This window comes from Pteropus medius, unplaced genomic scaffold (assembly GCF_902729225.1).
Source record: "Pteropus medius unplaced genomic scaffold, Ma_sr-lr_union100, whole genome shotgun sequence".
In the NCBI taxonomy this organism is placed as follows: Eukaryota; Metazoa; Chordata; class Mammalia; order Chiroptera; family Pteropodidae; genus Pteropus; species Pteropus medius.
The window spans coordinates 28315654-28342700 of NW_024354500.1; the positions used below are offsets into that span (position 1 = coordinate 28315654).

General features: G+C 35.2%; 1 protein-coding gene and 1 pseudogene across 2 annotated transcripts in view; both read right to left on the reverse strand.

The window, feature by feature from the left end:
• The window catches only part of BEND6 (BEN domain containing 6), a 47376-nt gene that overhangs the window by 2432 nt on the left and 17897 nt on the right, over nt 1-27047 (reverse strand). For both annotated transcript variants that reach the window (XM_039853111.1, XM_039853112.1), the window contains exons 2-6: nt 26251-26467; nt 20478-20655; nt 6605-6825; nt 5078-5270; nt 4066-4202 (exon numbers count right to left, since the gene is read on the reverse strand). In XM_039853111.1, coding sequence (XP_039709045.1) covers nt 4075-4202; nt 5078-5270; nt 6605-6825; nt 20478-20655; nt 26251-26370 — 840 coding nt within the window. In that variant the 5' untranslated portion in view covers nt 26371-26467 and the 3' untranslated portion in view covers nt 4066-4074. The remainder of the gene's footprint in view (nt 1-4065; nt 4203-5077; nt 5271-6604; nt 6826-20477; nt 20656-26250; nt 26468-27047) is intronic.
• Nucleotides 25183-25605, reverse strand: LOC120594913 (60S ribosomal protein L34-like; annotated as a pseudogene).

The following is a 27047-nucleotide window of genomic DNA, read 5'->3' on the forward strand; positions in this document are numbered from 1 at the left end:
TATCTTAATTGTGATTCTTTTTTTAAAGACGATTTTCCATTTCTATAAGCTTCAGGTTCCACAAATTCTGGATCCATCCCTAAAGTAGGTAGTATTATTATCCCTGTTTAAATTAAAATTCAGATAGGTCCAGAGAGTTTCCATAAGCTACACATATATTTAGAGGTAGAGCATGCTTCAAAGCCAGACTTTCTGACCCTAAAACATTTAATTTGATGGGTCAATGTGCCTAGGCTATGGTATACAGTTTGCTCAAACATCAGTCTAGATGCAAAGGTATTTTTAAGATAAGATTAAGATTTAAATCAGTAAATTTTCAGTAAAGCAGGTTACCCTCCATAATATGGGTGGGTCTCACCCATTCAGCTCAAGAGAAAATACTGAGATCCTCCGAAGAAGGAGGAATTCTGTCTCCAGACTACCTTTGGACTCAACACTGCAACATCAGCTTTCTCCTGGGTTGCCAGCCTGCTGGCCTGCCCTGCAGATTTCAGACTGTCCAATTCCCACAACTGTGTGTGCCAATTTCTTAAAATAAATTTCTTATATAAATATATCCTATCGGTTCTATTTCTATGGGGAACCATGACTAATGCAATAAGAAATACAAAGAACTATATGCTAGTGTAAACTCTCTAATGGTTACTAATCATATGACCTTGTCAATTCACTTAACTTCTTTAGGCTTCAGTTTCATTACCTCTAAAGTAAGGAAATCATTTTAGACCAGAATTTTTCAACTTTGACAGAATTGATATTTTTGGCTGGGTAATTCTTTGTTGTGGGGGGGCTGTCCTACACACTGCAGGATGTTTAGCAATATCCCTGGCTTCTGTCCACTAGTAGTACCACCTAGTTGTGACAACCAAAAATATCTCCAGACATTTTCAAATATTCCCCAGTTGAAGGGCAGGAAACAAAATCTTTCCCATCCCATTTGAGCACTGCTGTATTAGATCATCTTTAAGTTATAATATATGCATATGTACTATTATGGTAGAGATTATATATATCGAGGCAGCTTTGGAAATTTCTGGAGAGGGCTGTTTGACCTCTTAGTGGGATATTACAGAAGTGACATTTTAACTTTCTGTAATTCTTATAAATAAAATTTTCTTCGGGTCCTATAAGAAAGAAGCAAAAAATGAAGAAAGGCCAGAAACACTGGCAACATCAAGATCTTAGCAAAGTTCAAGCTGCAGGCAACTTGAGGACAGTGAAAAATAATATAAACCAAGCCACTTTAAAATGGAGTCAGAGCTGCCATCCCAGAGGATGTGAGTTTGCATGTCTTATTCCTCAAACCGTTGGAATGTTAAAACTGTACAAAATAACCTTTGGACTAGGCCTAAAGCAGCATTGTATCCCAAACAATAGTTTGAAAAGATAACAAGAAAGCAGGCATTATGACTACCAGACTGAAAATTAAAAACATTTTTTAGAATTAGCATCACTATGTTAGCTTCTCTGCATGATAGTAATTCCTTTTTTCTATTCAGGTAATTATTCGCCTTCTCTTTCTCATAAATACCCCTTGCCTTTGCTTGCTAATTGGGACACTATTTGGGTTTCTGACTCAGTGTTTCCCAAATAGCTATTCTTTTAGATCTCAAATAAATGCTTTTTGCCTCTCTCTTGGGCTTTTTATTTTTAGATTAACAGAAGTCAAGAAGTGAGAGAAAATAGATGAAAAAGAGGAAGGATTGAATTTAGCATTTATCCTCCAAGAAATGAGTTCTAGCTGATTGTCCCTTCAAATCCAAGCCACCAGTGGCAACTCTGAGCTCATTATGGGGTACATGGGTGGGGGTTGCTAAGGTTTTGGATGTGTAGGAATTTGTATAAGTCTACATGATTTTGCAACATATATTGCCTTGCTAATATTAATGCAAGGGAAGTTATTTTTCCAAAGAATACTTGTGTTTGTGTGTGTGTGTGAGTGTGTGTGTGTGTGTTTGGGGGTGGGAGCGGGGAGCTAAGAAGGGCATATGGTTTGCCTAAATAAGTGTAGTCACCTTCAGGCTCCTGTTAGTTAAATGACCAAGAAGAGAAAAAAATCAGCAGCATTCTACTACATGGTGCTATATCTGACTAATTTGTCAAGCATTTTAAATTTAAGTTTTATGTGACTCTGTCCTTCCCAGTATTTTTCTCAGTCCTTTTGAAATAATTTTGATTTAGCTATACTTCAAATGAAAGATACCTGTCAATTTAAAAACAAATTTTCGACTCAGAACATGTTTACTTCCAATACCTTGTTAATCTTTACTTCTGATTCAAAATATTTGCAAGTCTATTCCAAGCAACTTAGTAACAAAGCAAGGCTCAGGCTCAGAAGGCACAAGAACACCTTGTGTTCATAGCAAAGATTTGTTCCTTTTAAAATTTTTAATTAATGCTATAGTCAGGTGATTTAATAACACTACTACTGGCACGTACAAGCACAACCGACATAAAAGCTTTTGGGCTTTAATTTCTCCAACACATTGTTGACTGATATTATCAGAGATAAGTTTTGTGTTTACCCTTCGCACTCTGAGATATTAAAAAGGCAGGAGTTGGGATATTAAAATGCTTCACAGAGCTCTGACATACAATAATGTGCTACAAAAGATAGCCTTATGACTTGAGGGTATGGTTGCATGGCAGTTAGAAAGGGAACTTGGCCATTATACACCAGGATAAGAGGGTAGCTTCATGTCAAAACTCTAGAGAAGCTCTAAGGGCTCATTTAAGCAATTACCTCCTAAGTGGGAAGTTGTGAGCTTCACAATCTACTGAAAATTTCAATTGCTTGGGAAGAAAAAGGATACAAATAGTCTTATCTTTTATAAACCTTGAAGTCAGTTTACCAGTCAGTATATGTGAGTCAAGGGAAAGGGTTCCTCTGCAATTGTTACAAGTACTCCTGTTTGTTAGTTTGATTGTTTGTTTCTAAGGAAGAGAGACTATTGTTGACCCTCATCGGTAGCCTTACTTGTATGGCAAAATAGTAAGGGACCCTCAAGGAAGATGGGGGTGGTAGTCAGCAATGGGTGAAGGGTGGGTGGGGGGATTACTGCACTACAGGCAGGTCCATATTCCACTTAAAACACAGAAGGAAAAGACAAGTATTATGGTCTCAGAGGCGGCTAGTTAGGTGGAGAACAGGCAAAGTGGAAGTTAAAGATAGAAGTGAAGAAAATGGATAAAAAACCTGCCCTCATATGTTTACCATATACCTCTACTTATCAATTAAACTATTAATAACACAATAATGCATATTTTCGCATATTTTCCATCAGAATAATGGAGAGGAAAGGTGAGCACAAGTGAAACAGCCAGGACATTGGGTTGCTAAAGCAAACGCAAAATTCCACTTCACAGTTTTGCTGAGGGCAGGGCCTGACTTATCAAATGTATTTCCTTCAGAACTCACTGAAAACAAATAATTCTTTTTCTCACTATAACACAAATATCTTGGTAAAAATCCTTATCAAATAAACAAACTGTGACAACCGATTTAAAGACAATTAGAAGCGGAATGGAGGATGGTGGGGGAGACGCCCTCAATGCTTCCAGCCAGTAGCTTGTATATAGGTCAAACTGCTGTTTCACAGTTGTAAGTTCAGTCCCATTATGTACCTCAAAGATTTCCCAAGGGTCTGAATTTCTCTGTTCTAGAGAAGCACTTCCTAAATTGTCACGTGTTCCTCCTTTGGCTCCCTTCTACCCCTACCCACAACTTAACACATGTTCTGTGAAGAAAAAAAGTTTCTCAGTAAAACACATTTGGAATATACTACATACTATATCCCCTTCTTAAAGATTTCTGGTGCACTTGGGCATATTAAAAGATACTGAAACATCTGAGAGGTTCTGGGAAAGGAAAGTCTGTGTAACTAAACTCATCTTTTCTCAAATTTAAATCTTCACTGTCGCCACCTTCTCTCCCAGGAATACCGATTAGCATTTCATAGGCCACTAGTATTCTCTAGTAGAGTGTTCAGAAAATGCTATTCCAGGGATGAAAGTATTACATCTTCTCGCCATGTTGAAAGGACTGTGAGAATTTAAAAGACTTACCAAAAGGATTTACTTAATATCCTGAGAGTTCATATTTTTGCTTAAATTTGGCTTCTTGGTACAGTTGTTTAGCTTTTGACCTATCATTCTCCTGATTGAAACATCGTCTGAGTTGGGAAATAACTGTTTTGTGACTCCTGTGAAAAACAATAACACACAAAAACACTTCTTTGTAGCCTTTGCATCTTAAAGTATGAACTGAGATAAAACATCAAGCAATCCACATTATAATTTTGTCTCCATTTTGCAAAAGCAGCCCCAACACCCATGAGATATTGAAATAGATGAATATATAGGCAGGTTTTACAAAACAAAGCAAGAGATAACGAAGGTCTGTATTATAAACTGAGAGCAAACGCGTTTGTCTTCCTATGGTACCATTCAACTTTAACCTTGCTACTTGCTCTGAACTCTAAATCTCCTTGCTCTAAAATATTAGGAATATAAATTTATCCATTCCAACATCAGTTGAAACAACTAGAGTGACTCACCCTTTTCCAAAGAAGAAATTGTACACTATTAAAATATAGAGAGCCAGGATCCAGTGATTCCCTAAATTTATTGGATATTAGTAAAAATAAAAAGTATTTGATGATTTAAATTACTATATTTAAGCAGATTCATTAATTTAAAACCATAAATAGAATAGTCAGATTAACTTCTAATTTTCTGGAATAAAAGATAAGGAATAGAACCAAGATAAGAGAAAATAAGATATAAACTGTTACTGAAATTTTGTTTGAAAGGACTTTGAAAATTTACTTTTATAATGTTATGATTTTTATGAATCCAAACTTTTCAGTGATACAAAATTTAACTTTAGTTTAATAAACACTTTTAATGTAAAGTTTTTCTAGTAAATTTCCTGTATTTAATGAGGTTTAGACTATTCTGAGATTTTTCTTTAACAGAAAAATAAATTTGAAAAGGAAAGACTATGAGTGAATAATTTAACCTTGAATGGTAAAATATTTCAAATTCATGTGACAATAAAATGAAATCCTATTATTACCTATGATTTCTTGAACTTCATTCTGATTCATAGCTGGCTTTACAGCTTTGTCCCTCGAAGTAGAGGATTTTGCACCTGTCAGGCTGTGTGTAGCCATGTATTCATTTGTGTAAAGTACTTGCATTAAATCATTAATAAACTTCTGAGGCTTGCTCTTGTTACAACGGGCAATCTGCCATTTTTCAATTTTGAACTAAAAAATAAAAATAACAAATGAAATTGGATAAAAAAAGAAAGTAACATCTGGAGAAATATGTTATTAATTAAGACATACCAGAAAACAATGTCAACAGTCTTTAAGGTAATGTATTATGCTTTTAATATATATTTTACATTTCAGGAGTTAGATTTAAATGTTATCTTTGAGATAATTCCTAATATTTATGAGGTATTTGTTCCAGAGTATATATAAATTCTTGTCATGGAATTTGAATTTGGTGCTTTAAGGATTAGTTCCCTCCTCAACACCTCCTACTGAGTGTGGTAGGCCGACTAATGTCCCACTTAAGATATCCACATTCTACTCCCTGGAACCTGTGAATGTGTTAACTTTACAACTTTACAGCAAAAACAACTTTGTAGGTGTAATAAGAGTTAAGTGTCTTGAGATGGAGAGAGTATCCTGGATTATCCAGGTGAGCCCAATCTAATCACAGGGGCCCTTAAATGCAGAAGTGAGGGGCAGAAGAATGGGTCAGAAAACTGACACAGACGAAGGAGGAGAGATTAGAAGAGTGAGAGAGACTTCACTTGTGTGGCTGGCTTAGAGGATGGTGGAATCGATGAATGTGGTTGCCTCAAGAAGCAGGAATTGCCTTCAGTTTACAGTCAGTAAGAAAATGGGGACTTCGGTTCTATAAGAAACTGGATTCTACAAACAACCCAAATAAGCAGGAAATATATTCTTCTGTAAGAGCCTCCAGAAAGAAGTATGCTTGCCAACATCTTGACGTTACCACACTTATGACCTACAGAACTCTGAGATAATAAATTTGTATTATTATAGATCATTGATTTTGTGGTAATCTGTTGTATAGCAAAAGGAAACTGATACATTAAGATTCAAATATTCTGAATGTTAGGTTTTTAGTATTTAATTATTGCTCTTGAAGGCATACTTAATTCTAACAAAACTCTTGTCTTTTTAGCTTGTTTCTTGATTAAGAGAAATTGGGGAGTTAGAAAAAGAATAGTGTCCAGATGACATGCAGAAACTGAAATTTATCTTCTTTCAATGATATAATTTTATAACCCTTAATGCATAGTCATTCACTTGTCACTGATTTAAGAATTCTCTAGCTTAATAAACTTCATCATTGTCCACAATTTGACCTGAGTTTTCTAAACTAGATATTTGTTTCACAAATATCAGATTTATTGTGAAAAATTGTTTTATGCGGAATGTTATGGCTGTGACCTAAAGTTACCTGAAGTTATGTGATAAAACAATTGGCATTTTGTACCCTTATTTTAATGTTTGTTTTTAACTGTATCCCAAGGACAGATAGGGCAGATATTCCAACTGACCTGCTTCTCATCAGTATGATGCTCTTCTTCAGCTTTCAAGGAAATTGGTGAACTGGAATTAGAATTAGAGTTGCTGCACATTGAGGCGAATGAATCTGGTGAGGAGTTGTTTGTTGCTCTCCAGAGAGTGGATGCAGATGTAGACATGGTTCCTCCACCCTTAAGCACGGCCTCCGCCATACCAACCAATTCTTCAAATTGGGTAACTGCCTGTGGTAACACTAAAATGACAAGAAAAAGTAACACGTTACAAATACTTTCAACAACAGGAACATATATACATATTTTTTATTGTGTGTATATGCATAGAAATGTGTGGAAACAATTGTTAACATTTACTAACTTTGGAAAATGAACATGGTGGGAGGAGCGTTTGGAACATATTTTCTTTTTATTGTTAAATAATTTAATAATTGCTTAATAATAAAAAATCAATTTGAAAACATTTGGTGATTGTATTTAAATGTATATACATTACATCATAACTAAAATGAATGTTTTAAAAAGGTGAATCTTTTCTCTAATTGGTAATATTAGAAATTAGGCCACATTAGGCCAACGTAAGTGAGAAGATAAAATAAACTGTTTCTCGCAGATTAAAATAAATCTTCTATGATCTGTGAGTGTGGTTTGCTGGGGAGTCAAATTCCAACAAATTAATAAAAATTAATTGCCACAATTCAAACCTATGTTTTCACATATTAAACATGAATTTTGGTAATCAACTGAACATTCTCTTTCTTCCTTTTTTTTAATGGAAACTTACACATTCAAAGGTTTCATGCCTCCATGTAAAATGGTCTTCTCTGTTGTTATATTTAGTTTGTTTCCTAAGGACAAATAACATTTTGTTGGAGTTGGAAGTCACCTTGAACCCTATCTCATTCAACTCCTTACTCTGTGTTGAGGGTACTGCCAGCTGGAGAGGCAAAAAGACTCTAAAACTTTTTTTGTACTTTTTAAAAGCATATTATTGAGCTATAACCTTTAGAATAATGCCTGATTTGAGAGCTAAATATCAGGCATATTGATGACATGTCCGAATCAATACATCTGGTATTATATTAATAGAAAAATAGGAATATCTACTAAGGAAGAAAATCTTATTTTATTTTTTCAATTAATATTTACTAGGCACCTCATGTGCCAGACACTTATTCAATCAGCAACTATTTATTGAGCATTTAATAATATTAAACATTTATCTAGCTTTTACTTTGTGCCAGGTACTATTTTGGGAACTTTACTTATGTTCATTCATTTAATCCTCATTGCAGCTCTCTGAGATAGGCATTATCATTATCCGCAATTTATAGATAAAGATAATTAGGCAGTGAGAGGTTAAATAACCCATCCTGGCTCAACTCAATTAATGAAAATAAGAGCCAAGATTCAAATGCAGACTCTGCCAATTTCATGCTATAAACTGCAGTCGACCCTTGAACAACACTATTTTGAACTACATTGTTCTATTTATACGCGGATATTTTTTTCAATAAATCTACTGGAAAACTTTTTGGAGGCTTGCGACGATTTGAAAAAAACTTGCAGATGAACTGCATAGCCTAGAAAAAATTTTAAAAGGTCATGAATGCATGCATTTAATACAAATAACATACAAAATATGTGTTAATTATTTATGTTATTGATAAGGCTTCCAATCAACAGTAGGCTATTAGTAATTAAGTTTTGGGATAGTCAAAAGTTATATATCGATTTTTGACTGCGTGGGGTGGTGGATCAGCGCCCCCTAACACCTGCATTGTTCAAGGGTCACTGTACTATATTATGCAGACTCTCAACATTTGCCAACCACTATGTTAGGTACTTGGGAAGAAACTGAGAGCAAAACCAGAGGTGATTCTAGCTTTTTGGAACTGAGAGAAGGTGGGGAGCACTATTTACATAAGCATGCTGTGTAGTAAGAATTTGGCTTGCTCAAAGAGAAGCCTCCCCACAACCCAAGTTTCTGGGAAGTCATCTCCAGTCCTCAGAACTTCCCAAGGATAGGAGAGTGTCTTCGTTAGTCCCTCCGACCACACCCTATAGTTTATGCCAAAGGGTTTCTCAAGGTGGAAATAATCACATCCAACAGTCTTAGAGTAGAAACCATGGCCAGAAAGCCAGAAAGATTTAGAGACTGAGTTCAGCCATGTAGGCAATCAATCAATCAGTCGTAGCTACGTGATAAATCCTCAAAAAAATTTCGGACACCAGAATTTAGATGGTCTGGCTCCTGGATGGACAATAATCCATGCATATTTTAACAAAGAAAGGCTATGAGGGTAATGCATCCTGAGGACAACAGAAGCTTCATGTTTGGAAACTGCCCAGACTCTCCCCTGTGTATCTCTTCCACCTTTGGCTGATTCTAATTTGTAGTCTTTTCTTGTAATAAATGAAACTATGAGTATAATAGGTTTCAGTGAGTTGTGAGTCTCTAGCAAATTATTGAACCTGAGATTAGTTTTGGAAAACCCTGAACTTGCAGTTGGTATCAAGTCTTAGGCAGACTTGGCCGTCTAGAGGACAGTACCCTTAACCTTGCAGTTTAGCTAACTTGAGGTACATGCAAAAAAATGAAAAATTACAATTGTTAAGTATATTATAAAATAATATAAATGGAGTCACTTTAAAATGGAGCCAGAGCTGCCATTCCAGAGTAACTGCCTTTGTTAGGTCTTATTCCTCATACCTTTGGAATGTTAAAACTGGACAAAATAACCTTTGCATTGGGCCTAAAGCAACATTGTATCTCAAACAACTGTTTGCAAAGATAACAAGAAAGTAGGTATTATGACTGCCAGACTGAAACATTCTTTAGAATTAGCATCACTATGTTAGTTTATCTACATCTATAGAAATTCCTTCTATTCGTGTAATTGTTCTCATACCCTTTCTCATGAATCTCCCTTGTCTTTGCCTACTAACTGAAACAGTATTTGGGTTTCTGCCTGAGTCAGTGCTTTCTGAATAGTTATGCTTTTAGATCTCAAATAAATGATTGTTGCCTGTCACATTGGCTTTTTCTTTTTCAGTTAACAAGTACCACGAAGGAGAGCATAATGCATTTGACCTGCCCTGGGGAGGGGAGGAGCATAGTAGGCTTCTTTAGGTAGGTCCAGACTGATCTGAGAGCTGAGAGCTGAGCAGGAATTAAACAGCTGGAGAGAATGAGGTGATCAGAGGCACAGGAAACAAAAGTTCTGTATCCGAGGAACTGCAAGAAAGTCAAAGCTAAAATCTGAAGATTTTAAAAAGGGTATTGGTATAAAGTGAAGTTTCAAGAATATTTACTTTATTTTCTACTTATGAAATTTGTATCTGTCATTGGAATATATCCTTCTTGTCATTTCTATCTGTGTATGCCTCTCACGTATATATATATATTTTTTTTTTTTTAACACAGTTCAGACCATGCCATATACACAGCATTGTATTATGGTTCTGTTTTTCAATTAAGACAGTAAGGTGAATATTTTTCCTATTTTATTAAATCTCCCTGGAATTTACGATTTTTGAGGTCTAATTTACATAGTTAAAGGCAAGATCTTAACATGAAGTCTGAGTAGAAATTAAGTAGATGAAGGGAGATGAGTTTGATAAGAGGATATACCTGATTAATGCACACCCATCAAAATATGGAACATTTCCATCCTCTCAGAAAGTTGCCTCATGTCCCTTTTAAGTCAATCTCTGGACTTGCCTGAGAGGCAACCACTGATCTGACATCTTTAGCCATAAATAAGTTTTACCTGTTCTAGAATTCCATATAAGTGAATTCAAACAGTATAAATTTCTTCTTGTCTGATTTTTTTTCTCCGTATAATGTTTTGAGATTCATTCATGCTGTTCGCTTATTTATTTTGTTGTTGTTTCTGACTAATAATTATATAGCTACTCCACAATTAATGTATCCATTCACCTGTTAATGGTTATTTTCCACTTGAAAACACTTTAATTGTTTCCTAATATTCCAAAGTATTGATATTCTATATTTTATTTAGATGCTTCTTTTTTATCTTTTTGGAATTTCATTTGCTTCTAGTTTTTTTTTTTTTTATTACAAACAGAACTCTGAAAAACTATTTAGCACATGTATCTTCATATGCATCTCTAATCATGTCAATGCTATACATTCCTGAAAGTTAATAATAGGGTCAAAAGTATAAATGTTTTCAAGACTCACTATTGCTGAATTGCTCTTCAGAAAGATTCTTCCAACTTAATGCTTCCACCAGCAATGTAAGAAGTTGGCCATTTCACTGCACCATCAATAACAGGTATCAATCACTAACAACAATTTTCACTATTTTGGTAGGTTAAAATCTTAGTATGATTTAGGTTGCAATTACGATTATTGCAAAGTTAAATATATATTTATTTGTTTACGATTATTTGAACTTCTATGAATTATTTATCAGGCCATGAAATATTAGTACTTTTTCTATTTTATAAGAATTTAAATGGTTTTTTGCAAAGTAGCTAGTGCATTATAGGTATGTTAGCTGTTATTATTATCCCTTATATATTAAGCATTTTACCTTTTATAAGTTGCAAGTATTTTTCTTAGTGTGTTTGTCTCTTAACTTTAAGATTTTTTTGAAGCACGCCCACATGCATATTTAGTTTTTATTTTAATTAAAGTAGCAGTCTTTTCTTTAGTATATTATCCATTTATTTTATGTTTAAAAAGTTATTCATCATTCAGATCAGTTAAATATTTACCCACATAGTTTGTTTAGTTTAAACATCTATTTACAAGTAAGCTTCTCCCTTCACCCAGATAAATTTTGAAAATTTGAAATGGAGAAATTTAAATACAAAAATAGTGAACAGTCATATATCCATCCCGCACTTTCAACTTACATCAACCTTGTTCCATCTATACTACCACACACTTTCTCCCCAGCCTCAAGATTACCTGAAGTAAAGCACAGGCATTATCTCATTTTATCTATAAATATTTCCACATGTACTTCTAAAAGGCAAGAAAATTTAAAAGTATAACTGTAACACCACTAGCACAGCTGGAAATATTTAACAATAGCTCTTTAATATCATTTTAAAAACCTAGTAAATGTTTAAACTTCTGATCATCTAATTTTTTTTAAGTTTGTTTAAATCAGGATTCAAATTGTACATTACAATTGGTTGTTCTCTGTTTCATCTAAACTGTAAGTTTCCTCTCCCTCTCCTAGTTTTATCTTGCGATTTATTAGTTGAAGAAACTAGGTTATTTATCTGGCAGAGTTTCCCATAGTCTGCGATTATACCCCTAATGTGGTTTAACATATTCTTCTGTTCCCTGTATTAGTTGTAAATTAGTAGTTAGGGCTAGGCTTGATCAGATTTAGGTAGTGTTTTAACCTCCATCAGGTGGCCTTTAATGTATCGTTAGCTTTTTTTGTGATATTAGCAGTCACTGATGATCACTACTTAGATTCATTATGCCATAACGGGTTGCAAAATGGTGATATTCTCACTTTTTTCTTCTTCATTTATTAGCTGGAATTCTACAAAAATAAATGTCCTCTTTTAAACTATTTGGTTACCTGGAGGTTCACTTCATATAGTAATGGCAGGATAAATGTTTTTTTTTGTTTTTTTTTTTGTTTTTTTGGTTTTTATGCGTTAGTTTTCAAAATAATGAGTTGGTTCTTTCAGATGACCATTAAGTTTTTTCTTTTTTGTATACCAGTATGAATCATACATTTAAACATATATGATATGTTTCCACCTATTGCAGTTATCATTCCTATTGGTGCTCTAATTGTCCCATCTTTGGCCAGTGGGAACCTCTTCTAGTTGACAAGTCCACATTGTCTTTCTAACTTCCTTGCTTTCTGGTATGACAAGATGTTCATGTAGAGTATTTTCTGTGTAAGCCTCCTGACGAGGCTCATTGTGTACATTTCCTGTGCAAGACCTAGAATCGGCCATTTCTGTAAAGAACCTTAGCTCCTTTTATTTTCCTTTTCTTTACCTCAGTGCTATAGTGCTTCTAGGAGAGTTTATCATACATAAGGTTCTGTTTGGGGGATATGCATTCTGTTCCATTAATCTGCTGACTCTTGCACTAGTAACTTGCTTCTAATTATTAGAACTTTATATGCTTTAATGTTGACAAGTTATGCCCTCATATTCTTTTCAGAATATTCTTAATTGATTTTGCCTATTTATTTTTTCAGGTTAACTTTAGAATAATTATTGTCAAATCACACACACGAAAAAGAAAATAATCATTGGTATTTTGATTGGAATTTCATTCAAACTGTTAGTTATTTTGGGATGAACTGATATCTTCTTATTGCAATAATTAGTAGCTATTGTATAGTCATTTATAATTAATATGAGTAGATTCTTTTTTCTTTCTTTAAAGAACATAACTGGCAGTTGTTGATCTACATATAAGGCAATTACTGATATATTTTAATGGCAGCTACCAGATTTGGGTACCTATTATGTGCCAGACATTTATTATTTTTTAAATACAATAAGGCTTATAATGAAAATCATCAGTCCTCTGTCCTGTCACTAACCCCCTGAATACTGCTCCTAGAAGCCATCACTTCCAATCCATTTAACTGTTTCTTCAGATAGTTACCTTCATAGTCTTAAATAACAATATACACATACAACTCTATATTGAATTTTTCAGATTCACATAATTGTTTGTTGACTTTCAACTGTATAATACAACTATATAGTCCCTTTCGACTCCTCGCCCAGCCACATAGAAATACATGCAAATCGTACTCACATGAAAACATGTACAATCTCTTTTTCCATCATCCCAGTATAGTGGTAACACAATTGTTAGTTTAATAAATATTTCACTTACATTATTTTAGCAATGTAAATATTATTCACAATTCTTTTCCTTTAAAACATGATTCTACCTCCACCCCTTGAGTTAGTTTGTTTAGTTTGCTTATATATATTTTTAACTGTTTCTCTCACTTACATATCTCTAAACATCTTACTGGGGGTATAAAATCTCCTTTCAGTATGTTTGAATACATTATGCCATCTATCAATTTCATATTTTCTTGGGGATATCTCTCTGGGAACCTTTCACACTCTTCCACAATCTGGGCTAGCTGCTTCTCATCATCCTGGAGCTTCCCTTCACTATTATCCTGTGGTTCCTCCTGTCTTCCTCCTGGATTGGACCACCTGTTTTCTGAACTTGATCTTAGCCAAAAGGTCAAGAAGCGATCCCACTTGTTTTCTGGATACTATGTCTTTCTTTTTCTAGATTTACTCTCATTTTGGAGGAGGACATTCCCCAACAGTTTTTGAAAAGGAAAGCATGGGAAACACATTATTGAGATGTGTCAATTGTGAAAATATTATATTCTACTCTCATACTTGGTTTATAATTTCACGGGTAGAGAAGTCTAGGTTTAAATCATTGCTCTTCAGAATTTTGAAGGCATTGATTATCTTGGAGCTTCCAGTGTTGCTGGTGAAAAGTCCAACTCTATTCTAGTTTCCAGTTCTTAGCATGTGACATGCTTGTCCTCTCTGAAAGCTTTTCAATTCTCCCTTTTCTTCTGGTGTTCTAAAATTTCACAATGCTATGCCTTGGATAAGTCTTTCTGTTTTTCATGGTATCTTTTACTTTAGAAATTTGTGTCCTTCAGTTCTAGAAATTTATTGCCTTCTTATTTTTTTAAACTTACTTCTCCTTCTTCTCCTTTCTTTCTTTTAGGACCTCTTGTCTTTGGATGTTCCACCTCCTGGACTAATTCTCTATTTTCCTAACCTTTTCTATTTTCCTTTTCTTTGCCTTCTTATTCTAATATCTACAAGATTTTCTTAACTTTAACTTCTAGACATTTGATTGAATTTCTATTTTCTCCTCATCCCCCTATTCTTTGAATATTCCTTTTTTAAACTACCCTGTTCTTGTTTCATGGAACTTATTTTTCTCTTTGTTTGTTTTGAACTCCATGTTTCATATTAGAGGATTTCCTCAAATAATCACTTCCCTTTCTTCAGTTGTGCCCGGTGTCCTTGAGTTCATAGCTCTGGTTCAAACTCTTCTGAGAAAAAAAAACCTCTGTCTTCTGCTGTGGTGAGAGTGGAAAAGTACAGGCTACATGGGAAGAAAGTGTGACTGTGGTCCAAAAGAGTCTTTATGTAGGTTTTTCAGTGACTCCTCCAGTTTTCACAATACCAGCACTACCATAATCCCTTTCACAGCTATGATTCCTAAATCTTTCTTGGTTGTGTGATTTGGTTTGTTTGTTTGTTTGTTTGTTTGTTTTTCTTTTTTCAGCTTTTAAAACTTTGTATTTGCTTATTAAAAAAAATTGTGCATTCCAATGATTAAAATCATTTGAACAACAAGAACAACAACAAAATGGCATTCTGATTAAACTGCATTTTATAGCCTGTAGGACACCTTGGACCAGGTTTTACTCTAGATTTCACTGTCATCCCACCCAGCTTCTGCCTTCACCAACATGCAAGTTCTTTTCCTTCCCTACCAACCAGACAGGCAGGTGGGAGAGGCAGGTGCCCTCTTTATTGTCAGTAGTTCTTGGATATGAAAAGGGAGGGGGGTGGGGACAGCACAATCATTTAAACTCGATCCAAATTCTTTGCATTTAACAAAGTTAAACAGCTAAAGGAAGCAAAATAAGAAGGCAATGCTTATGGAATGCTACAGTGAATATTGGCGGTGCGTGCCTCATTACGATTCGCCTGCTTGCTTCTCCTGTTTAATTATTTCTTTTGATGGCAGTGGATTTTTATCTTGCGTTCTGTCTTCTTCAATTTCAACTTATCGAATTTCTCAATCTCAGCTATATCAGGTTTGTCAGACATGGTTGCAGAGGAAGCAAAGCCAGGCGGTGAGAACGAGTGAGTCTGATCTGCTCAGTGGCGGTTGCAGAGTGCCCTGGCTTGTTTCTTTTTAATTTGTCTCCCTCTATCCTGTACCCACCCCCATCACAGACACTGAGCTTTTAGATTTCTCTAGATTTAGTCAGTCACCATTCATCCATCTGCTTTTCATCTTCTAAAATTTTATTGGCATCTTTGATCTGCTATGATCTTTTCTTGGTCCTTGGTCCTTTTATGCATTTTAAATTTATTTTTGGTGAGGTTTCAAGAAAGGAGGGAGGTTCACACATATTTAACTTAGGCTTTCTGCATATTTAAATGACTTGGGCAAAATGGAATTGATTTTTGATTCTTTACTAAAATCTCATTAGTTACAAAAGTTAAGTTTTTAGTTGATGCTTTTTTTTCCCCTAGGTATACATTCATTCTCTATATAAATAATGACAATTAAATATTTTTCTATACAATAGATATATCACTGTTTTCCTTTTACATGTTATTGTGCCAGACAGTTGTGGGCCACAAGAAATATTTCAAATGCTTAACACATACATATATAGCACACACATATTTGTTATTCTGAATGTCTCGAATGGCATATATATTCTGCCATTTTTCTTAGTTAAGTAGGCTTTATAAACAGAGATACAGCTCTAATCTTTAGTTCAAAGAGTTATTAGGAACATTACTGAGCAAGAGATAAATAACTATACCACACTCTTCTCTCAGACCCTTTTCTTATTTGGATTATCCATTGAATTTCAGCTTTCTGGTATCTTTCAAGTTCTCAACTGCAGCTTCACAAGGAAGCTTACTACGACTATGTTATTTAAAATTGTAAAACACCTCCTCTCCATCAAATCTCAATGTTCCTTTATCTGCCTTATTTTTTCCATAGCATTTATCACCAGCTAACATTTTATATAATTTACTTAATTATTATTGTTCAGGTTTTTTGACTGTCTCACCCCACTAGAATGTAATCTCCATGAGAGCAAGGATCTTTGTCGTGTTCACTGGATTTTCCTAGGTACTTAGAACAGTGCCTGACATATAGTAGGACTTTATAAATATTTATTGAATGAATAAATGCATGCATGAATACTGCCGTGGCAGTTTCTGACTTTTCCTGTTGCCTGAAGTCCAGCTAATAGACACTTTTATTATTTGGTTTCTAGGGGTACATTTTAGTGTGTGAGTATGGGGGGGGGGCAGACAATATTAAATACTTAATAGATTACATAGAGTTGTAAGTTCCAACTTACAACTAAGGGGAAGGGAGTAAAAAAAAACATTGAAAGGAGAGAGTTTGAAATTTATGGAGGGAGGAGGTCAGGAAAAAGATGAATTTAGAGTGAAGACCTGAAGTAAGTGAGGGTGCAAACCACGTTATCTGGGGGAAGAACATTCTAGGCTGAAGGAATGGCCAGTACAAAGACACTGAAGTAAGATCATGTCTGATGTCTTCAAAGATAAGCAAGTGGCCCAATGTGGCCAGATCACAGAAAAGAAGGGGGAGAGTAGTGGAACATAAGGCCAGAGAAGTAAGTGGCAGAGAGCTGGTCAGATCATGTAAGGACTCAAAGATCATAAAAATAACATTAGTTTTACCCTCAGTGAGGTGGAAATACACTGAAGGGTTTTGAAGAGAAGAGTGACATTAATTGACTTATGTCTAACAGGACCATTTTTGCTGCCGTGTTGAGAACAGATTGCAGAGGAGCAAGAGCAGAAGTAGTGACACCAGTTAAGAAGTCGTCTTAATAATCTAGACAAGAGATAATGGTAGCTTAGACCAGAGGGGCAGTAGTCAGCATAGTAAAAGAGATTGTATTCCAAAAATGTTTTGAACATAAAGTCAGTAGGACTCGCCAATAGACTTAGAGTATAAAAGAAATATAGAAATACAAAATAATGTCGTGGTTTTTGGCTTGAGAAACTGGAACAATATAGTTAGCATTAACCAAGATGAAAAATAATGAGAGAAACAGGTTGAAGGGAAAGGTCAGGAATGTGGTTTGGGACATGATATTTTGAGATGCCTATGAGCCATGTCAAGTACATAGTTGGACAACGAGTCTGGAATTAAAGAGAGAAGTCCAAGTCAGAGATTTAAACCTCAGAATCATAGTTTATTGATGGATTTTAATACCATATGATTGGAAAGGATCAATGGTGGACTGAGCCTGGGGCATCATTAAATATTTGGAGGGTAAGATGCTGAAATGAATCAGCTAAATAGACTGAGATGGGAAGATTAGCAGTATAGGAAGAAAACTAGTGAATGTAGTGTCCTAGAAGACAAATAAAGAAACTTTTTCAAGGAAGGGTAGATGGTCAAATGTATCAAATGCTGGTAACAGGGCAGTAGGGATAACCATTGAGAAATGACTTTGGGGCTAGCAGTATGGAATGTTAGGGGTTGAACTGTGTCCCCCTAAAAGAATATGTTGGAGTCCTAACTCCCAGGACCTCAGAATGGGACCTTTTTTGGAGATAGGATCTTTACCGATGTAATCAAGTTAAAATGAGGTCATTAAAGTAGGTCCTAATCCAATATGACTGGACTCCTTATAAAAACGGGAAAATTTGGACACAGAGACAAGCATACAGGAGAACACCATGCGAAGACTGGCATTGTGTTGCCTCAAGCCACAGAACAACCAGAAGCTGGGAGAGAGGCCTGAATAGATTATTCCCTCACACCCTCAGAGGGAGCACAGCCCTGTTGACACCTTGATTTTGGAATCCTAGCCTCTAGAACTGTGAGACAATATATTTCTGTTGTTTAAGCTACCCAGTTTGTGGTACTTTGTCACTGCAGCCCTAGCAAACTAATACACAGAGGTTATTGGTGATCATGAGAAGTTACGATGAAATGATAAGGACCTAATTGAAGTGAGACCCGGAGAGAATAAAAGGGGAAAAACTGAACACATTGTGTGGAGTCAACTAATTTGAGGAGTTTTCTTATAAAGAGAAAGAGAGGAATAGGGTGGAAGGTTGAGAAGCAAATGGCCTGAAAGACTTTTTTTTTTTTTTTAAATAGGAGCAATAATATATGTCTGATGCTAAAGGGAATGATTCATTAGAGAAAGAAAACTTGATCGTGCAGGAGAGAAGGGGGAGAATCTCTTGAACTATGTCCTTGATTAAGTGAAAGAAGATGGGATCTGAGGCAGAGAGAGAGATTCTCTCCTCTCTTGTCCTTTGGCTGGACAAAAGAATAGGTCATTTGTGAGTGACAGGGGAGAAAGTGGAGCATAAAAACCCAGGTGCAGGGAGATGACTGCCTCTTCATATCTTCCAATTTCTCTGAAGTAGGAAGCAAAGTCATCAAGTGAAAGTGAGGATGAGGGAGGAGGTGTGGGAAGCTGGCAGAAGAGGAGAAAATGAAATGGCAATCTAAGAGTGTGTGAGAGAAGAAATTGGTCATTGCAAGTGATTCTTTTTACATACTACTGAAACTGATTTGCTGCTCTTTCATTTAGAATTTTCTCATCCATATTTATAACAAAAATTGGTCTATAATTTTGTGGTAGGCATTATATGTCAAGTTCTGGTGTCAATAAAAACAGAGACAGTCAAAATAACCACCGTTACTGAGGACCTGCCATGTACCAGGCGCTGGTAATATCTTCCAATTATCTCATTTAATCCTCATAACAACAAGGAAATGATATATTGCTCTCATTTTAAAAGTGAAAAAAATTAAAGCTGGGGCTGAGGGTGTAATAAAGTGACATGGTCAAAGTTGTACAGCTAGTTAGCAGAGCTGGGATTTGAAGCAAGGTCTGTAACTCCGAAACCAATTCTTTTAACCAGCAATTTATGCTAACTTTATAAACTAACTTTCATCTTATTCTAAGTTCTGGAACAGATTACATAAAAATGAGAATTATCTAGTTTTTTAAAAAAACGACAAAAATCTCACCAGAGAAAGCAAAAATGCAATAAAGTTGAAAAAATAAAGAGATAATGGCTTGTTATAAACATCTTATTTCCATTCACATGTGGGGCCATTTCTGCTTAAAACAACAAAGGCTTCAATTTAATAAATATTCCAAGGAAAACATGTGAGCCATTACTCTGTCACCTCGCTCATCACCATGTTCTATCTGCCTACTATGATTTCTGCCTCCAAAAATATCATAGAACTGTTATGATTATTTCCATTGCCATTGCCCTAGGCTAGGCTGCCATCATGTTAGTCCGGATGACTGCAATACCTTTTATATCCTTTTTCACTTTCCTTCTTGTGTCACATATCCTCATTCTGTACACAGCAGCCAGGAGGATTTATTTCAAATGTTCTGTGTATTTACTGTTTACAACACAATGTTACCCAACATAGGACATAATTGCCAAATATACAGCTGTATAAAATAGTGCATGGTATTTAACTGCAGATGGAAAACATTATTTTTGAAAAATAAACACTTAAATACAATATAGGGTCCTATAAAAAGGCATTATGCCAAGTGGTTTTTAATTAGCTTAGGCTGACCTTTCTCCTTTCTAAATCCTCAGTAAAATGATTATTATCCCAAACCATGCCTCCCAACCCCAAAACTAAAATTTAATATACGCACTCTTTAATTCTAGTGGTTCTATAATGGATTACAGCAGGTCCCATTTTTCTAGTGCTTTCCATAGCAGAGGGTATTGAGATAAGTATATCAGGAATACCTTATTTGTTTTACTAATTTTTTCTCTCCAGGGCCTACCAATGAATGATCTATATTAAATGCTCAATAAATGTCCATTGAACATTATTAAATGGACACAATAGTATTTTGTAGAAATAATCTAAAATTTTCTAAGCAAAAAACTAGAGGCTTCAATAGATTGCTTCCGTATTAAATTATATAATCATAGATTTTCTTAAAATGTGATTTTTGATTTTTTCTCTAAGGTTCTGATTTTCTTTTTCATTCTTAACAGCCTATTTGCAATACTTTTCACTCATCATGTATTTTCTTTTTCATCTAAAAATGTCAATTTTCTCAAAGTTTACCTTGAAGCATGACTAAGGACTGTCGAAGTCGGCTGTTCTCTTTCCGGGTGTTTGTTAGTTTTTGTTTCAGGCTTTTTATTTTTGTGCACAATTGCTCCTTCGACAATTCTTCTAAAGGCTCTTCATCCTCGCTGGAGCTCTCGCCGGGCAAAAAGGCATTCCCCGAATATGGGTCTCTCTAAAACACAAGGCAGGCACAACAAAAGAAGGTTCAAAGAGACTTTAATGGTTTATCCCATGTTCTGTACACTGAAAGGACATAAGTAGACCTATAAATTTCTGTTTTCTCAGGCAATTCCTTTCCAGGAGAGGAGTTGGGCCCTAACTAATGATCTAGCTTTGTCTTCCACCATTCAGGGGAACTTGGAATAAGGGAAGAACATCAAAGTTTCACGCACCTGTCTTTTGAAAAGCAGAAATCAAGATTCTGACCTTCTTCCTAACTTCATTGAGAAATACAAAGTAGAAAAAAAGTAAAACAGAGTAGAATCAACAGGACCACCATTCAAATCTTTGTAACTCATCCTCAATCTCCATTACTCCCCTACTCCTCATTCACAGCCTCTCTGTTGAGACTATGTCATAAGTCCAGTTTGGGGGTTTATTCCATCAGAGAAAGAAGAGATGATTCACGTAGAACAAAGCATTCACATTTATCTTTTAGTTTTAAAAATAATTTTTAAGGTCAGTAGCAAGACAATAGTTTGAAAACACATGCATTTGAGTTGTAAAACCCAGGTTTTTTAAAGAAAACAATTTTCTTAAATTACCAAGCTGACTTTCATACATACATATATATGTATGTATGTATGTATGTATGTATGTATGTATGTATGTATAAAATCTTCATCCATGGAAAGCAGGAGCACAGAGTGGAATTTATAAACATCCAAACCCAAAAACCTTAGAATATAAAGTTTTGAACATAAGTTTTAGAGTAGAAGAGATAAGACATAAAGAAAGTTTCTGCTGCACAGGAAGGGAAAAGACGGCCTGATGCCAGGAGGAGAAGCTTGAGGGATCAAGAACTGGAATTGCAGGAAGCCAGATTCAAGTGTTTTTGATCTTCCTGCCCTCTCTCCTTGGGGGAAATGGAGAAGGATCACAGAGATAAGAGTGTATGATAGAAACATCCAGATAAATAAGGGGCAATACCAGAGCAGTGGGACTGGCTCCTTGCTTCTCAGTCCGTTAAAAAGTCCCTAAAAAGGTCCATGTCCAGCACAACATTAAGGCAACATGGAGACTCTCTGGGCCATAGATTAGAAATGACCAACAGTGGTGTCTGGACAAGTGGACCGGAGACAACATCCAGTCTTCCCAGAGCTCATGCATAGCAGCTAGAGGTTTCAAACAGTCCCTGTGTCCTGGTCAGGAAATACATAAGTGCTAGGGGAACTGGTAAAACAGAAATAGTTTAGTATCTTGACAGAGAGGCCACAGGGTTCCAGAACCTCATAGACGATGACAGTGGGTACCAGGATGGCAAACTTCAGCAGCTGGTGCCAACAGAACTCTCAAAGGGCCTGGCCATATCTCAACAGTAATACTCCTAGACACTTAGGAGCCAGGCAGAGAGTTAGAACCTTGGAGGAAGACTAGCTATCCCTGCCCAGATGCTAGGATGAGATGAAAGGCTCCTAAAGACTTGGATCACTTCCCAAGAAAAACAGTAGAACATGGAGGAAGATAAGAATCTAGGCTCTGTTGAGGCTTAAGTCTTGAAAGTTACTAAAATTATACTAATAGCTCAAAACGATTTCTAAAACCTAGAACATTCTGTTATCCATTGTGAATGGACAAGTTTAAACTTTTTTTTCTTCTTATCAAGCAGGAATAGAGAATTGAAAGTCAGATGAGATCAGTTATAGGAAATACAATTGCATTTTTGTATGACTTGTATTATATACATTTAACCTCACTCCTTATTTTATAAGTACATAAATATATGTATCTATGTATATATTCATTATTACATATATTCGTGTAGGTGAAATATATGTATAATGGTAATAAAATTTACTATTATCATATATGGGCCAGTAGCTAATGTACTGACACTAGATATACAAATCCTAAAGAAAAAGAATAATGGATTTGATTAAATAGAAATGAAGGATTTTAAAAAAACTGAAGGATGCCTGTTGAGACCACAGGTCTATGCAGAGTACAGTATATCCTCGCTTAACTTTGTCAATGGATTCTGCAACTTTAAGTGAAACAACATACATAATGAAACCAATTTTACCATAGGCAAATGGATAGAAATGAGTTAAGTTCTTATGGCATCTCATCAATGTTATAATGAAATGATGCTGAACAAAATGACATTGTTCGAGGCTTTGTTGTATTTTAAAAAAATTAGAATGTATAGTCGAGTTCTTACCATTTTTAGCAAGTTCCTATAAGAAAGAAATGAAATCAAGCAAAAGCTAATCCATTGGTAGGCTTCAGTAGAAACCATAAAGTTAATAGACAGATAACAGATCGGAAGAAGACATTATAAAATCTAAAGCCATGAAAGACTAATTTCTACAATAGGTAAGGTATTTGAGCAAATCAATAAGAATAGAATAGGAAACCCACTAGAATACACTAAAAAACCTAACAGAAAAGATAAGAACCAAATAGAAAAATGGACCATGGCAGAGACTGCTATCTCCAGGTATGTGTTCTCCCATTCTTCTATAGTACTAGATTTTTAGCTGAACAGATAGCTATCAGCTAAAGATTACACTTCTCAGACACCCAGGCAGCTCACTGCAGCTATGTGTCTAAGTTTCTACAATAAAATATGACTAGAAGTAATGTGTATGCCACTGCTTCATGACCTTAAAAGGAATGAGCATGCCTTCCCCTATCTGTACTCTCCTTTTTCTCTTGGTAGAGAGGAAGGCATAGTGATGAGAGCTGGAGTAGTCACCTTAGACCCAGAGATAGAGGCCGTGTGTTGAAGAAGGTAGAGCAACAAGATTAGAGGGGTCCTTAACATTTTGGAGCTGCCATAACAACCCTGGATTGCTCTTGCTGTTATGTGAAAGGGAAATAAACTTCCTTCTCCTTTGTGCCACTGTAACATTTGGGTCTTTGTTATAGCCTTTGCAACATACAGGATACCTGATCCAGATTTTCATACCTAGAAGCAGGATGTGCCAAATCTGACATATATTAGAATTACTTAGAGGTCAGGTTGTGGGCAAAAAGAGCACAGGTATAGCATGCTGGAAAGCTGTTAACTCTTGGTAAGACCTCAGTGACATATTTGGTAAAACTGTCACCTGGAATACCTTGAAAGGCAGACCATATGCTTACTGAGTCAGGAAAAAGAAAGAATGTTGGTGTGTTTCAGTGAGTTCTTGTCGATGCTGGTAGGTTTGCAGAGACAGAAGATTTCCTCCTTCCATTTGCACTTAGAATGCATCCTGTTAATTCCTTCTACATCTAAATAGCTGGAAGTAACACTGTGACCTCAAGGCTTTTTCAAGAACGTCTCTTTAAGTGTTCTCTGATAGACATTGAAATCCACCCCAATGGGAAGCATCAGATTGAGAGTGCTTCCTTCAAGCTTTTTGTTTGGCCTTTAGGTAATTGCCGTAAGTTGGAATGAAACGAGGTTGAGCACAGATGCCATAAAAAAAGAGAAAAGTCTGAAGCTTGTTTTTGACCAGATAAGATCTCTGGCTATAGTTACTTGCAATGGAACCAAAGAAATAGTTTGGAAAATTATTACCTTCATGAGAAAAATGAATCACAGTACTAATCTGCAAGAGCATGTGACTGTTTTACCCCTCAAGGAAGCATGGGCTCCCCAAACCTGTACTTGCAAATTGAAACAAGATATTTTCTCTCATCTATTGCCAGAAATATGAAATATGGTTATAAATGCTAAGTATTGGTAAAGAAGTACAAGTATAGGAACCCCTCAGGCAGTGCTGCTGGGCATTATAGACTGATACGGACATTTTGAAAAGCAATTTTATAGTATCTAGTCAAATGAAATAAACATATAACTTGTAAGCCATAAATCACCCTCCGATGTGTTTATTCCAGAGAAATTATCAACCTGTTTCTTAAAAGAACGTGTATGAGTATATTTATTTTGTCATTGTTGATAGAAGTAAGATGCTGGAGGCAATCTAAGTGTTTATTATTGTAGGAAAGAACAAATAAAATAGGATGCTATGTAGCAGTTAGACACAGTAGGTCAGATTTTTAGTAGCAATACAGATAGATGTTAAAAACAGTGTTGATTGAAAAATGAGAAACAGATGAGGTGTATCTTATGATACCAATGTAATCCTAAATGATGTGTCCATAAGGTTGTACAGTGCAGCATGACTTGTAGAAAGAAGATTGGAAACAAGCCATATCCGTCATAGGGGACTGGTCAGATAAGGAATGGTGCATACACACAGTGAAATCATATGGAGCAGTAAAAAAGAAAAAGTTCTTTATATACTGGAGGAAAGATCTTCAAAATATTTTAAGTAAAAAAGCAAAGTACAAAGCAGCATGTCTGGTAAGTTACTTTTTGTGCAAAAGAGGGGATAAAAATATCTATATTCATAATTGCTTTATTCAAACAAAGAAACACCAGAAGGATAACAAGAAAACAATAAATGTGGTTACCTGTAGTAGAGGGATAGGAGGTGGGAACAGGGTGGATGGGTGACAAGGATGTAAGGGAGACTTTCCACTGTTTATCTTCACTATATATGTATATACACAGACACATATTTAATAAATATATCCTTTGTATTACTCAAAAAGCTTCATTTTTTAACTTTCTGATTCTGTGCTTTTGCCTTCAACATTTTCACAATGATTTTCTGCTTCTCAATAAAAAAAGCACACTTGATCCTTTCATGGACACATTTTGCACACATAGAAGCACCACTGGCACTGCTGACATACTTTTAAATTTTAGACAACCTTATGAGAACTTTAGGTTTCACAGTATTAATTCTGTATAGTTGGCCTGGGCACATTTCACATGTGGATTTTGGTGCTTCTCAACCTTCTCGGTGTAAAGGTAAATAACTCTATTACCAGGGGTTCAGGACAGCCTAGTTTCGTTAGAGGTTGTATTATAGGATAGCCTACAACGGTATGTCAAATGCTGGACCATTCTGAATTCCTCTAGACACCATCCCCGAGGACTAAAACTACTTTAAATCATGAGAATGTATAGTATATATTTTAAAAATTAAAAAAGCAAACAGACATGTAAAACATTACATGTATCACAGAGACATACACAGATACATGTATTACAAAGACACAGAAATAAAAAGATATAGAATAAACACATTGATAGGTTGTCCAAAGCATAGGAGAATGGGAGTGGGAAATTCATATCAAAAAGGAATCAATAAATAAATAAAAGTAGGAAAGAAACCCTGACCAAATCAGCGATGAAGATGGGTTGCAAAATGGAATTTTAAAAAAAAGGAAACAGTAAATGTTAAATGTTAAAGAAGAGGTATTTCAATTTCTCTAGTGTTTTTTGAGAAGAAAATTTTCTGACAGTTGCTGATCTTCCCAGAATCTCAAAGAAAGTTTGAACAATGACATAACTGGCCATTCTTAAATAGAAGCAGGTAAAATGTCATTTGAGTATGTTCTAATTCAACTTGTTCAGCTTTAAAAAGAGAACATGCAATTTTATTCCCTCGGTTGAATAAAGAATTAAAGGGAAGAATAAATAGAACAGGGGAAAATACTAATAAATTATGGAGGCATTATTAAATTATCAGGGTAACAGAACACCAACCTGTCCTTTATCCATATCATTATTTGCATTCTCTGAGTCCATTGTCTCCGTCCTTTTCCTCTTTCCTTTTCTAAGAGCTTCGGTATTGGTAACTTCATCTGTTTGCAAGATCGTCTGCATTTTATCAATTAATTACCAAAGGTTTTCTGAAATTGTAGGAGGGAATGCCCATGTAGATGATGCTATTCTGGATGTAGCCCAGAAGTTAATGTTTCTCCTTAAAAAACAAAACAAACAAAAGGATACGTAATATATTTACAATTATATGTTTCTTAATTGCACTAGCCATTCAAATATACTAGTTTTACTAATTGCTTCTTATCATTCTTTCTCCCACCAGCCAATTTAGTACACATTTTCATTTGATTCAAAAGTCTTTCAATTTCATCATCACCATCATCTTCATGATGTCATGTTTCCATGATATGATATGCAGAGTTGTCAATTAAAAGTTCAAATCCGGTAAAACTTTTCTATATTTACAAATTTTTTCTTGTCAATCAGTTATGGAGTCTAAAACCAAACTAGAAATACTATAAATTTATGCAAACTGTATTTCAGAGGACTGAAGTTATTTATATATATCTTAAGAAAAAGACATTAATAATAGCAGATCTCATCAAGACCAAAATATTCCAAGGGAGATTAATAAGAATTACTCAGAAGTTTTTTTTTTTAAACGAAAATTCTCAGGTTTTGAGATGGACATTTTCCTTCATATAAACTTAAGCATTGTACTATAAAGAATGGGGGAAAATATCTCAAAGACAAAAATACATTTCATAAAAATTTTAAGG